The sequence below is a fragment of the Columba livia genome, chromosome 2, assembly GCF_036013475.1.
Source record: "Columba livia isolate bColLiv1 breed racing homer chromosome 2, bColLiv1.pat.W.v2, whole genome shotgun sequence".
In the NCBI taxonomy this organism is placed as follows: domain Eukaryota; kingdom Metazoa; phylum Chordata; class Aves; order Columbiformes; family Columbidae; genus Columba; species Columba livia.
This window is the reverse complement of record NC_088603.1, coordinates 61683895-61699393: the sequence shown is the minus strand read 5'-3', so window position 1 is coordinate 61699393 and position 15499 is coordinate 61683895. Positions and strand designations below refer to the sequence as shown.

General features: G+C 38.4%; 1 protein-coding gene across 25 annotated transcripts in view; it reads left to right on the top strand.

The window, feature by feature from the left end:
- Window positions 1-8575: 8575 nt before the first annotated feature.
- The window catches only part of COL15A1 (collagen type XV alpha 1 chain), a 132804-nt gene continuing 125880 nt past the window's right edge, over window positions 8576-15499 (top strand). For 20 of the 25 annotated variants that reach the window (XM_065052195.1, XM_065052194.1, XM_065052187.1 and 17 more), the window contains exons 1-2: window positions 8771-8939; window positions 9117-9199. In XM_065052195.1, the coding sequence (XP_064908267.1) occupies window positions 8929-8939; window positions 9117-9199 (94 nt within the window). In that variant the 5' untranslated portion in view covers window positions 8771-8928. Of the gene's footprint in view, window positions 8940-9116; window positions 9200-15499 lie in introns of all 25 variants that reach the window. The other 5 variants (XM_065052188.1, XM_005510178.4, XM_065052190.1 and 2 more) reach the window with 5 other exon arrangements.

The window sequence follows — 15499 nt, the reverse complement described above, 5'->3', positions numbered from 1 at the left end:
TTTTTTTTCCTGGATTTTATATGCAAATTTTAAAAAGTCCTAAATTCAAAGCAGATGTATCTTGGGGAGAGGAAGAATAAACAATCAGCATGAATATATTATTTCTAAGAGCAAATGACTCTAGATTTTGTCAACTTGCTGTAAGACCTTGGCCCCATGGCCACCACCAGACTGAAAACACAATTAAGACCCAAAGGAGCAGTGGAAGGGGGAGCATAACACCAGAAAAGGAATAGAAACTAAGAAAGGTATGTGTTAAATTTTTAATTGTATTTTTGCTATTATTGCATCTTTTCCTGTATGTAAACACTCTGGCTACTTTATTATTCATTATTTTTCTACAATAGTTAGATGAAGACTAATGGTGATCCTTGAATTAGACTGCTGTTATACTAACAATCTCAGAGTCACAGGTAGCTGAAATGGCACGGGACCTCTGGAGGTCATCTGGTCCAGCCCTCCTGTTCAAGCAGGTTTAGGCTGGAGGAGGCTGCCCAGGACTATCTCTGTCTGGATGGCTTTTGAATATCTCCAAAGATGAAGATTCCACAACCTCCCTGACCAACCTGTGATGGTGCTCAATCACCTCACAAGTGTTTCCTGATGTTCAGAGGGAACCTCCTGTGCTTCAGTTTGTGCCCATTTCCTCTGGGCCTGTCACTGGGCAGCACTGAAAAGACCCTGGCTTCGTCATCTTTGAACCATCCTTTCAGATATTTACATACGTTGATAATGTCCGCTCCGAGCCTTCTTTTTTTTCAGGCTGAAGAGTCTCAGCTCTCTCAGCCTTTCCTCATAGGAGAGATGCTCCAGTCCCTTCATCATCCTTGTGGCTCTTCATTGCACTTTCTCCAGTATGTACATGTACTTCTTGTTCTGGGGAACCCAGAACTAGATTTCATGTGAACTCCTCAGTGCTGAGCAGATCACCTCTCTCAACCTGTTCTCAAACTGTAACTCATCCCACCTATGTCTGTGATTCCAAGATTGTGGCCCTGTAGCTGTGCACAGATCTCTAACTTACCATGTTTGTTCCCCATGCTCTGTACATTAGTGAGGAGAGTCTTCTCAGAATCCCAGTTTGCCAGCAAGGATCTGGGTTTTTCCAATAATGTTGCCTTGCGTACATGCAAATGCTGGAGGTGACCCTGCTTAAGCCTTGTTTTGCTGTTTTTGTGTTTCCTTTCTGACACATCTCCCCATGCCTTTTGTTCATCAGCCTTATCCATTCTTTCTGTACAGGGCTACTGCCAACTCTGTCCATCCACTGCCATTCCTAGTTTAAATCCCTTCTTCCCAGGTCAGTCTGGTGGCAAAGATACCTTTGACCTTCTTATTGAGGTGGATCTCATTTCTCTGAAAATTCTTGGGTTTATTTATTGCAACTTAAGAGATGTGCTGCATATAAGTACAAAATCTCATCCTGATCATTATCTTGGTCCAAATGTATATTTAGGGCAACTATGTTGGGTAAAATCCTCACACTGTAGGCATCTGAAGACCTTTTTCAAGAAGACCAGATTTTTAACCTTTATGTAAGCAAAGTACTTGTACTCCTTTCTACCCACGAAGGTGGATTATTAGTCCTGTCTGTGTTATCATGATGATTTACAAAGCAGAAATTTGAGACAATAATCTAATGGTGATTAAGGATTTGACATTTGCATCACCCTGTATTTGGCTTACAAAGTAGGTTTTTACTTTTATAAAGTACTTAATATAAACCAGTGGGACAAGAGTTGTGTCCCACTGTGGGAGAGTATGCTTTTTACAAGTTTATATCAGTGTAAATGATAGTCAATGAGGTCACTCCTTGGGTCAAGCTCTATAGATATTTTAAAAAGGAAAATATTTTAGTCAAGTTAGCTTGAACAGAATGGGGAGAGGGATTCTAGTTGAGCATTTTACTTTCTGTGCCTGGTGGCAGGCTGTGTATGTATGTGTGCATGAAAGAGAATGTTTCTTCAGCTCAGCTGAACATGGGGACAGACAGTGAAAGTGCTGCGTATAATTCATTCTGGGTTTATTCGTATAAAAGGAATGTATGACATTTAGTCTGAATGGAGCCTTTCAGTGCAATTCTTGTACTTGATATAGTTAAGACATTTCCAAAATATGTTTGAAAATTATGTACCAATCTGCTAATGATAAATTGATTTAATATAGCAAGAGGATCAGTGTTGACATGCAAATAAGTTAAATTACAAGCAGAACATCTACTTATGTAGTTGTTTCATACACTGTACTGAATAGTTTCAATTGCTTGTTCAGTTTTTGAACACTGATAATTTTGAATTCTGATGTTTTGTCTCATGCCAATAACATAAACTTCAAAAGAAACAGTTCAGGTATTCCTGGAAATGATAATTTTTGTGAGCCTGACAAATGATTGGTTAGTAGCTCTAATGTTTTTGTGCTTTAAAACACAAGACTTGATAGGGGCATGTTGACGCTTGCATATACCATCAGAAGTACTGAAATGTCCTGATTCACAGCATATATCTCTTGAACTATTAGAGTGTCGCACAAGACTTGCTTTGCTAGTAGGTTTCATGGATGCTTGCTCGTAGCAGAAGAATCACAGCATTTTTCCTCTTCTAGTCATGCTGCCCAGCAAAAGACTGAGTTAGAATTTGTAGAAGGGCAATATGTATGTCTAAGCATTTACAGAATCATAAAATCATATAATAGTTTAGGTTGGAAGGGACCTTCAAAGATCATGTAGTCCAACGCCCCTGCCATGAGCAGGGACATCTTCAACTAGATCGGGTTGCTCAGAGCCCTGTCCAGACTGGACTTGACTGTTTCCAGGGATGGACCATCTACCCACCTCTCTGGGCAACCCCGTATTTTACCATCCTCATTTTAAGACATTTCTTCCTCATGTCTAGCATGACTCTCCCCTCCTTTAGTTTAAAACCATTATCCCATGTCCTGTTGCAACAGGCCCTTGAAAGTATTGAATGACCACAAGAAGGTCTCCCCACAGCCTTCACTTCTCCAGGCTGAACAAGCCTAACTCTCTCAGCCTGTCCTTTTAGCAGAGATGTTTCAGCCCCCTGATCATCTTGGTGGCCTCCTGTCATGGTTTGATTTCAGGGCAACAATAAACTGTGGCAGATGCTTTCTGTTAACCCCTTCCCTTTCCCCCACCCAGCTCCTCCCCAGCCCCCTTTCCACTAAAGGCAAAGAAAGGCAAAGAGAGGCAAAGAGAGAGAGGACCTGAAAGTTGGAAAAGGTTAAAAATGTTTTACCACTAAAATAGAGAAAATAATACAAAATATACAAACCAAATCTTGAATTCCCTGGCAAAGCTCAGCACTGCTCCAGCAGCTGCAGGGCAGGCACCTGGAAGTCCTGGGTTGGACTCTGCAGCAAACTGGAACTGGATTCAAGAATGCAGGGTCTGTCACTAGGCCTCAGATTTGCAGGGACGGCAGGCATCCTTCCCAGATGTCAACCATAGTCAAAGAAGAAGGGAGACTCTTGTTATCACTCATTTTTATATGATGTATGATGTGGATGGGAGGGAATACTTAGTTGGTCAGTTTTCGTCACCTGTTCAGTTCACTCCTCCTTGCCCCTCTCACTTACGGGATATGTATCCTTATCAGCAACCTTGCATTCCATTCCTGTGTCTACCAAAACATGTAGCCAACTTCAGAAAAGTGGAGTTACTTAGAAGAACTTAACTGAAAGAAAAATTCATTAAAAGAGCAACTTGTCTTGTTTTTAACAAAACAGGACAACGCCTCTGGACCCTCTCCAGCAGATCCATGTCTTTCCTGTACTGAGGGCTCCAGAGGTGGATGCAGTGCTCCAGGTGGGCTCTCACCAGAGCAGAGGGGCAGAATCACCTTCCCTGACCTGCTGGCCATGCTCCTCTTGATGCAGCCCAAGATATGATTTGCCTTCTGGGCTGCAAGTGCACATTGCCAGCTCATGTCCAGTCTTTCATCCACCAGTACCCCCAAGCCATCCTCCACAGGGCTGGTCCCAATCCCTTTGTCCCCCAAACTATATTGATACTGGAGGTTGCCCTGACCCAGGTGTAGGACCTTGCACTTGGCCTTGTTGAACCTCATGATGTTTGCATGGGCCCACTTCTCAAGCTTGTCCGTGTCCCTCTGGATGACATCCAGATTCTCCTATTCTTGCCACGTAGTGTCAGGTAACATATCCAGACTTCTCTTTCTATCTGCTTCCTAACTGACTTTCAGTGTTCATCTTAGCTTTGTCCTCACCTCTTTGAAACTTCCTGTCCCAGGCTTTTCACTCAGTCTTTTTCTCCCTCTTGCATACTTTTCTCTCTAGCATTCATCTGTTCTTCCCTTTAGTGTGATTGTCCTCATATCCATCTGTGTGCCCAACAGACTTGGTCTCTTCCCTTTTAAAAATCATCTTCCAATATAAGTACTGAGGAGAGTTTCCTTTCTTCCTGGGGTTTCCATTGCAACCTTCAGATCCCTGATTACTCTTTGCTTTCTTTGCCATCCAGCCCCTGCTGTGTGAGAGATCTAACATTTTTTTCAGATGCTTTTTATGATACTGTAGGGGTAAAGGAGGCAGAAACATTAAAATTATGTGAAATGAAGTGCTAAAGAGCTAGAAAATTCCAGAATTCTTTGCCTCTGTGACCTTAATTTGTACCCTTCTGTAAGGTACAGTACAAGTTTGTCTTCAGGTGTATACATGTACACTCTTATTCCTTTATAAGTATATATTAAAACCAGCATTTACAGGCTTTTAATTTTTCTTGGTTTTTTTTATTGTGCCTTGTTTAAATGAGCAAAAAGCAGAAAAACATTGTATTGAAGCATTTGTTATTCTTGTGAAAGTGTATTATCAAACTACTGTGAACATAACTGTTTAGCAGCAGCAAGCTGATAATATTAAAGCCAAAATGTCATTGAGAGTTTCTGGATAAATTGATATATCCTGGACCAATTCACCACTAAATGACAGACTCAGAATGATTGACACTAGCTTTTCAGGAAGCCAGGGCACAAGAAGCAAGCTCTGTTCATGAACAATAGGTTAAAAAAGAGCGAAAAAGGTGAGAAATATACAGTAAGTCCTTGTAATAGAAAAAGGTCACTGCTGTAATTCCACAAAGATCTGCACTGCCTGCCTTATCCAGTAAGGGAAAGCAGTTATGTGACTGCTGTGTAGTTAAGTGTGCTGATGACATGAGGGGTTTTTTTAATAAAGACAGGGGCAGATTGCGAAGAATTACAAACAGATCTTCTAAGAGTGAATGACTGGAGAATAAAATGATAGATAAAATTCATTTCTACCATTTGTTATAAATTCATTAAGAGAGGGAGGAGGAATCCTAATTACACATAAAATTACCTTTTAGGTGTAAAGTATTAGCTTACAAGAGTTTCAGGAAAACATCCTCTAGGCTGCGGTGAAGAAAGCACACCAGCTGTGTGCCTCATCAGGAAAAATACAGACTGTTGCTATGTCACTAGAGAAAGGGTGGGATTATTTGCATCAGGTGTAGTTACAATTTCCCTGAGACCACCAAAGATCAGAAGTTATGTACTGGAACACAGAAAGTCTGAGACAGGCTAAACAGGTAACTGGAGGTGTGGAATGATTGCAGTACAAGAAATGACAAAGTTCACACTCAGTACAGAAAGCAGACAAGTGGAAGTGACATGTAAAAGAGGCTTCTGAAATCACAGGGAGCATGGAGAAAACTGGATGGACAGTGACTATGCGATCCCTGTTCAGTAAAAGAACTTGGAGGCATCGAAGTTTATCAGCAGGACCCAGGTCAAAAACAAAGAGGTAGAAACTTCTTTACGAAAGGCATAACTGAGTAGTGGATCTCCTTGCCAGAAGATATTGTGGATGTCAAACATTTATACCTGCTTAAGAGAAGTCTAAGTAAAAGAGAAATACTTTATTATTTTCTAGCATGTTTTTTAACTCACTCAGGCCTTGGTGCCTACTGCTTTTCTAACACTAATCTTGCACAAGAATATTCTTAAAATTCTTAGATTCTATGATTACAGAGCCTAGAAACGTGCAGCTAAGAAAATTGTATCTCAGGTAGGAATTAAAAAATAAACTTCTTAACACAGAGATGATAAAAAATATAAGAACAGCCAGACAGGCAAACTCAGCAAACTAGTAAGAACTGCAACGGCAGAATTGTAGTCTGTCATTTCAAATCCTAAGGAATGCAATCAGTTGACAGAGCTGAGGAAAGTAAACAAAACTTCTGCCTGGAAAATGAAGATTTTTAACCAGCAGGAAAAATCCAGCTTACTTGAAGACAGCCCTGCTGTGTTTGAAAAGAAGGAAACAAGCAGCAAGGTTAAAATTGAGTGAACATGTACAAATGTCACTACCCTTGTGGGGAGCAAGATAGAGACAGATACTCTAGACAGACAGAGCAGATATAGCCTGTTAATACTCTGTAATTCTTGGGGCTACAAATGAATGCCAGAAACTCAAGAAATGTCAAGGCCCTACAGGAGTGGGGGTAATAAACTGCTTGTATTTAGATTTGTCCACTGCTGTCCATTTGAAATTAATGGAATGTAGAGGTCAAGAACATGATTTACCTTCCTTTCCTTTATCCAGCAGCACTGAAAATATCCAGCATTGGCCAAACATCCATGTTAAAATACCTAGCAGAAACTAAAGGCTCTCTCAGCAGCATTTAATGTAGAACACCTGCATGAACAGTGTATTACCTATGGGAAAAGGAGAGGTGTTATTTCCTTTTTTCCTATGGGTTTTCTAAAATCACAGGAAAAATCCATCAAATTGTAAACAATAGAAGAATTGCAGCTTATGATGGAAATAAAAAACTTTAATAAATAGTCCTCTAAATTTTATAAATGTGGAGTCTGAACATACATTTTTCTTTTAAATATGTTAGTCTACTGTAAGGCATCAAAGCAGACACAGGTTTTGGCCATATATATCAGACAAAAACTATACTGCAACAGGAGGCATTATGCAGGTAAGCCTCTGGCATTTTATGTATAGAGAGATATAAGTTTTAGTATTGAAAGAAGGAACTGAGTTTAAAAATATTTTGAGAAGACTAATAATAGCTCTTGGTAGCTATTGCTAAATATTATCTGAAAAAAAAAAAAACCATGGAGAAGTGATCCAGGCTTGCAAATGCATACATTTTACAAGAACACATAAAAAACCCAAATATTTTCTCCTGGGGTAACACATATCTAGTATCCAAGATAAAGGTTTAAAATAAGTGATTTGGTATATGATTTGCACAAATGTGGCACTGTTCCTATAAGCAGAGCTGCTGGGGGTGATAACAGTGGAAAAACTTCAGGGAGAGAGAAGAGAAAGAGCTGACAGCTTCATGTAGAAATGGTGAATGATTAAATTTTGTCAGCCTTGATGTAGTACTATGGAACAGAAAGAGAGGGGTCCTTGGTTTTCTGAGGAAGATAAAACTGCATGTTTATAATAAGAAACTTGACTAAAAGATAGTTTGAACTCTTGCTTCCTTATTAGTAAGCAGAAGGTGGATAGCAAACAATGCTGGTCTGTGGCTCATCTAAAAAGATGCCTGAAGAGAGCTGGCCTGCTGTGGTTTCTAACCTAAAAGGAGAGTCTGGGGCAGAATTAAGATTCTAGCTTGTAGACTCCTAACCTCTGTATTTCCTTATTAAATTAAAACAAACAAACAAACACCTCCCCCCCCCCCCAATCTCCCCAAAAATACTAAACAAAGCAAAACCCCCAAACTCAAGCTTGTTATTCATGATAAAGTTTTTCTCAATTCTGTTTATTGCTTGGGATTGTCTTTTTATTACTGCAAAAAACTCCTGTCTGTCCCCGACACCCAATCCTAGGTAAATCCTTTTTTAGTTTCAAATCTCCGAAAGGGAACTTCAGCACCTTCCAGCCTAGATCTACCAAGACCCCACTGATCTCTTCCCACATGCAATGCTTTGCAATCTCCATCCTGTCCCAGTCAAAAAGTGTAAATTGCAGACTTTGTTAAAAATCTCATGACTTAACTTTTTTCTGCTTAATCCCAAGTTCATTCTTCCAAAAATTCTTCTTTGAGCAAGAATTGGCTTTGAATAACTACATGTGGAAAAAAGGCTTTTCATGAAGTTGGGAGGGAGGGGTAAAATAACACTTTTAACGGAAACTATTAGAAATGCTTAGCTACAGAATCTCTATAACAGACACATATATGTACAGCTACTGAAGTATATACACACTCTTAATCTACATGCAGGATGTAAATATTTGTAAATAAGAGCATTAGTCTTTGAGAATTTGTAAGAGAAAAGGATGTGGTTCCAAATGTCAGTGTAGGTGGCAGAAACTCTGTAAAACAGTACAGCTCCTAGGTATATGGTGCAATTTAACTGTGACTGCTCTGTCTTGCTTGTATCTTAAAATTTGCTTCTGTTAAAGTTTGGTTAAAATTGCCAGAGAAATGTCCTATTTTGTATAAGAATGCATATCATTGGCTGTATAATGTTGGATGGAAAGACATTGGAGGTTGTGTTTTATTGGATAAGTGGAATTTATGGGAGCAGGGGGTGGGGATGGAAGGGAAGCTGGAGAAGCTGTGCTGCTACCTGTCTAGGTACACTGCAGTGAAAGACAAGACTGGAGAATGACAACATTGGAATAATGTACAGCAGTAAGGGGTGTCCATCAATAAATAAAGTAGGAAGTTTTCAGCAGTGGTCTGACAGGAAAGTCTACAGGGAGTCAGATTTCAGTGCTGGAGCACTGAATTGCAGTGAGTCACACAGAGAGCCTGAGAGCTGCCTTTGTTCCACTTGTGTCTGAGCGTTGGAGGAGAAACAGCAGGCTCCAGTTTTTATTAACTTCTTATTTTCATAAGCATAAAACTCATGGGCACTGAACTTTTTCCTCACTTGAGATCTTTCAACTGACTTCCAAAAAATGCTCTCACGGTAAGGACTCTCACTTCAAAATTTAGTTGTTTTGTTGTTTTTTTTTTTTTTTTTAATTTTTTTTGCCCTGGTGCTTCAATATTACACTCTTTGGTCTCACTCTTTTCAACACCCCTCCTTCCCCGCTTCCCCCTCCCCCCCCGCCCCGCTTTTTTTTTTTTGGCACACCTGCTCCAGGCATGCCTGGTGGACCTGGGATTTGCTGCTACTGCTCTTTGGTTTGTTAATCTATGATGGCTCAGCAGCTGAGATTATAGAAGGTAAGACTTCTCCAAATCATGTCTGTAAATTGAGACTAGGGGTTAACTTTAAGATACACTTTCCCAATACAGAAAGAGACTCTACACTTCGGATCTTAATTTTCTCTGCTGTTTGCTGTTCTTCATTTCACATAGGGAAGCTGCTGCAAGTTAAGAGTTTAAATTGCCGTTCATTCTGGAAAAATGAAAATAAACATGCTGGTTTCCCTGCTGTCTGCTCTCTCAATATTTCTTCAGTGTGTAATAATCAACAGAAAGTACTTCAACTATTTCAAATAAATGGAAAATATGTAATGGTTTTGGGTGTATCACATCAGAGAAAGGTAACAGAAGGAAATTAGGATAGGAGTATGTGTCACTCTGGAGATGTCAGAAATGTGCCCATCACGATCTGGGTGCAAAGGTGTGATGCTTGTTGCAGTGCATAGAGATTTCTCCTGGTAAGTGTCTGAGCAAATCATGATTTTCAGATCTCTGGAGTTGAATATTTAGTTTTAACAGCCACGCCTTTATGGATGTTCAGTGAAAAGTCTTTCTGTAATTGCAGATTGTATGTTCTTGTAACAGAGCCAAATCGCTCAGCATCTCTGGAAGACATAGCCTCAAATTTAACTTAAGAGAGAGAACATTAATTTAAAGGCTTACATGTAATTTTGAGAAAAGTGAAAACATTTCATGTATTACTTTTCCATTAAGAGCAATGATACTTACGTCAAAAAGAGGTTTTTTACTATCTTTGAAAAATAGTCTGAATTTGTCATGTAAATGACCCCTAGTTAGCTATGGGATAGGAACATTAGAAATTATTGAAGGGAAGTAGATATTGCATGTGAAGACTTTAACATTACTCAGGCTGTTTTTTTCCTTTTAACTGACACTACCATAGAATATACGGTGCATCTAAGAGCCAAAGCTCTAGCTAGTTATTTCAGTAGGAGAAAAAGCCACAGATTAGTTATTACTAGCAAATGCTGTAAGTGCAGCTGAGAAATATGTAATGCTGTATTACAGATAATTCATTAAGGAAACAAACTGGAACCAGCTATTAGAATGAGGAAAATGTTGATACATGTCTGAATAGTGACAGAAATACAATATATTGCATATACATTGGATAAATCTGTTGCATTAGGTGAAAATGTTTTTCTTGAGCTTATGAATGAGAGTGTAGTGATTGAGAACCTCTGAACAGGAAAGAACCAAATTTTGATTAATAAACAGAAGCTCATTAAAACTACAAGCACAGTGATGAAAAGGACAAATATTTATTTGACATGTAGTTTCTTTTTTGGTGAATCTATGCCAGTTTCCGTGACCCAAATCTTTGGTTCTTTAAATATCCTACCTGTGAAAGTGAGATCAGGAGTCAGAAGCAGGAAAGGTACCCTACTGATACCAGACAGTATCTTCTTGTACAGAATCTTATTGCTGCTGGAAGGACTCCTAACCTTATCATGAATGAAGATCAAGTAGGATTATGCAAGCCTCCTTAGATCACTGGAGATTTGGAGACTGTTCTGGGAATGTGTTCCATCATGATTGTCCTAGCCTAATATTCTTCACTATTCATTTTACTGTTAATAAAAAAGTTCCTGTTCTCACGTTTGCTAACTCTTTTTTACATATGGTTTTTTATGTGCCTGACATAATAGGGATCTCACACTTTCTATTCCACGACTTTGAACTATGTTATAAGCAATATTTCCTGATGCTTGGTTTAAATGTTTTCATCTCCTGAAATCAGGTGTTGAACACTAGAAATAGCAATAATCTTCCTTTCGTTTTGGTGCTGCAAATACATTAACTATATTAATTCTTCTTGTAACTACTGAACAGTGAAGAGGTATGTACTTCAAATCTTTTAGTCTAACTATTGCAGAAGTAGCCTCTTTTTCCCTTCTCACAGTTCCTTTTAGTAACAGAGTTCACAGAAGTAATTTGTGTATTTAGGATGGAAATGTTTGGAGACACAGGGAGATGAATTGACCCTCTGGTATTCAGGTCCTTTGCTGCTAAACTTTTTCTTTATCCAGTGTCCGTTTTGTCACTGTCTCCTTTAAGATTACTGCTTTCCAGGATTCTTCAGCTCATTGAGTATTGCTGCACTGTTTTTCTAATGTCTGACCTCTCCTCTGTCTCCCCATAAGACATACTTATACCTCTAAATTCCTTTCCATATAAGAGGAACTGGGAATGAGCAAATGTGGGTTTAGAGGAAAAGTGCAGGTGTCTTCTGCTGTACCGATGTACAGGCTATATGTAAAAGGAAAAACCACCTTGACGAGTTCTTGAGTTGGTTAAATAATGTCAAGAAAATTGCTCATGGATTATGTTATTCACTGAGGCATGGGAAAGAAGTGGTGTATTTTTTACAAACCTGAAAACAAAGCAGTGACCCTTGGACAGTCTGAAGGAGTAAAATTTGTCATCTTTGCCTTCACCAATAAGACAACCTCTTCAATGAGATCTAGTGAACTTGCTTACTGATATGTTAGACAGCTATAGCCTCGTCTTCTTGTTTTCCCTGTGGGAGCACCAAATTGCAGAGGGAGGGTGGAGAGAGCAGATTAAAAAAACCTCAGTGGCCCTCCAGCAAAGTATTTGAGCTCTGCCATGTCTTTGTGAGAGATAGTAGAAAGATTAGTTAGAAAATTTTGATCAGTTTCCTGTCAGGAAAAGCGTTTTGACCAGGATTTGTTCTTGAGGAAATCGTGTAATTATGGACAGTTCCTACAAAGGAGGAAGCAAACTGTAAGGATGGTGGGAAAGTATAGGGGGAAAATTCAGATGGTAGTCTGTTTGAGAACTTCTGGGTTTTAGTTTAACTTCTTAGTGAACTTGTGTGATGTTGGGACTTTAGTTTCTGTAAAAGTGTTGCGTTCATTTCCAAGTCCTTGAACGCTGACTACTGTTTTCATTGTAAAATGGAACAGACAATAAAACAGAGTATTTAAAAACTTATATTAAAGATCATGAGTTATTAATTCACAGTACCAGCCGAAACCCCTTTTTTGATCAAAATTACATCTGTTAGATTGTCAAAATGAAGTCTGATATCAGTTATGCAGTTTGTAGATGAAGGTATGTGTTGTGACAGAATATAAAGAAAAAGTTGAAATATTTCATTCTGAATTTAAAAATTCTGTTGTATGTTCTGCAAATTGATGGGATTTGGTCATTATTTCACCAAAGAAATACTTGGATCTTGCTTTAGATTGAAACTGAACAAGAATTCTGAAATCTCAGCAGTTTCTGTGAGCTAGAATTCTGAATTTTTACTAAGTGTGTTTGAAGATTTTAGTCCCTTTCACTGAAGCTAGCATTGCACATGTGAAAAAAGTTAAGAAATAATATGCTTTGTCTTCACCCAAATATGGTGCCACTTGAACTATGGAACACTTTTGCAGTTTCTTTCCTGTGTTCATGAAAATTGTACAAATATAGTACCCTATTCTACCTGGGTTTGTGTGGGAGGGTTAAAGAAATGTTGGTGTCTTAATAAATTACTTCATCACTTCTCCTTTCTTCAAATGACTATTAGACATGTATCTATCTGTACATAAAAGTGTAGTCTGTCTTATTCTGTCTGCTGTTTGGTGCATGTACTTGGCCTTTAATTACACTTGATTATGTATCTTGATTTACATTGATTACCCTGGCTGCTTTGCACCTCCAACCACAAATTAAGTTAGTGAATAGAAGGCACTTAGAACATAGTTCTGAACATGCTGATACCCAGATTGTGGACAGAACTAAAGCTATAAAATCTGAATGCTAACTCTGCTAAAGTTTGAATGATAGAGTCCTCCATATGACTTGCTCTAGCCTCTTGAAGAAGTCATATTTATTCTTCCAGGCTATCTAGGCAGGTAGCAGTGTTTTTCAGTTCTTGGCATTCAAATTAGTGCACACCTTTAAATAAAAGTTTAAATGTATGTGGTTCTGCAGTTTGTATTATATTTATGTGCTCTAAGAGAAGCTTTACAAATTTCTCATTGACATCTGGGTTTTATTATTAGCCAAGCTGAACAGCGCTTTCTTGCCCTAAGTAACATGTTCAGCAATGGTTTACATAAAGTAAATATTTGTCTCTTGCCTTGCCTCTCTGTACACAGAATGGCTGTCTTTAGGCTGTTGACATAAACTTTGCACTCATGACCTGCTGAGTTTAATGGAGGAATGCTGAATTATTGACTTTCATTGGCTCTTGATCAACTGGTGTGATTCATACAAGCAGCTAGCCTGCACTTCACAGTGAAGCAACATAATGAGTGTAAAGAAATATGTATATAACATATATATTTTATATATTTTATATATGTTACATATATTATTTATATATTTATATACATTTATGCTTATACATATTTATATATCTATATACATTTATATTTTATAAATAATATATATTATAAAATACATTTAAATATATAAAATGTTAAAATATTTTATATATAAATAATATATAAATATTATATAAATATGTATATATATTTAAAAACTTTTGTCTATCAAATAATTACTGTATGTGCTTTGAGTGTTAAATATTTACAATCACGCTGACTTCAGTGGTGATAGGGATGGCTCAGTCTATTCTTTCATAAGAACACACAGTAATGCTAGTCTGTACAGAGTGCAGTATTTCACAAAGATAACTTCGAAGGCACTATATTCTCTAGTACTAGACTGAGCATTTGGACACCATCAAACTGTACTTGGATCTACACTGAACAAGCCACTGTGCTCCTTTCAGAGGCATCTTCAGGCTGTTACCAGCTGTTGTGCATGTTCTTAATGTGAAGCTGGGCCTGATTTCATAGTTGATAAAATGCCTTTCCGTGCAAAACATAGTTAATTTACTATAGAAAATCAGTTGGGTTCAGTTGGGGTCATCTGTATGAGTAGCTGAACAGAATGATAGCACCAGAAGAACAAACCTGTTTTAGTTGATTTGTTCCATTTTCTCACTATTCTAAATGGATTAGTTTCCTGTGTAACACTCTCTAAATGCTAATTCTCTTGGACAATGTTTGCTAGGCTACTCTACCAGGCAACAGAAGTTTGTTTGTGTTGTTTTTTGTTGTTGTTGTTTGTTTGTTGGTTTGTTTGTGCGTGTGTGTGTTTTGTTGTTGTTGTTGGTGGTGGTGGTATTTTATTTTGGCATTTTGAGGCCTCAGAAAAGGAAACCAGATAGGGTGAATATAGCGTTATAATATAATAGCTGTCTTCATTTCCTCCCTGAAGGCATCCTGGACACAGTGGACGGCTGCAGTAAGCAGTTGTTTCGATGACCTGAATAGAACCTAGAATCTCAGTTGTGCTTGCATTTGCCACAAAATGGTGTTTGAAGGACTTGCTCTGCTGAGAAAGGCCACGCTGAAATATTTTCTTCCTATGTTGTTCTGGCTCAGCTGAGGACAATGCAACACAGGGAATTTCTTGAAAGAAGTCTTAGTGATCTCCTGAGTGTTTAACTGCATATATGTCTGTTGGGGCATTGCCATGCCCACTCACAGATTTCTCATGGCCTTGTAGTACAGCTCTGTTACTCAATTTGTGTCTTATGTAGCAGCTGTTGTGTAAAAACTGCTGGTTTCAGGTACTTCTAGTAGTACCTGCTAACAGGCATCAATTTAATTAAAATATATCAACTGTGATTTATTTCTTGTATGTTAAAGATGTTGTCTGACCCTGATAATCTAGGGTTAGGTACTGAACTACAGAAGTGAATGGATAACTGGATAGAACAAAAAATACTGCTTCAAATGGCTAGGAGCAGTTAGCAGAACACGGTGGTTTATGTTGTGCACATATGAATGGCCTGGGCTTGTTTGGTTCAAGCAGATGATTTCAGCTGCAAGCTGCCATTTCAAGAAACAGGCAGCAGAAGGGATTTAATTGCACTATTTATGTTTGGGATATTCAAAGGGTTCGAAAGAACTTATTTCTTATTCTAACATGTTACTTTCCAAATCAAACACTTGTTTTGGAGGCTGGCTGTCCCTTTGGCTGTAATTTCTTTGCATTTCCTTTGGTGTGGGAGCTGTGGATTTGTTCAGTTTTTTTCCCATAGTGGTCACTCACATTTGACCAAATTCATGCAGTAACTTTGCCAGTTTACACAGTGTGCCTTGACTAGAAAGACAGCAAATTGTGCAGTTTGATGAAATCTGATTGCTTTTTTTTTCCACGTCATTAATGTTATCAATTTAAGAGAAGATGTCTATTTACCACCACTATTTCTAAGTCACCAAACAATTTTTTCCCATTTAGTCAACCCACACAATTGCAGCAGGTTTA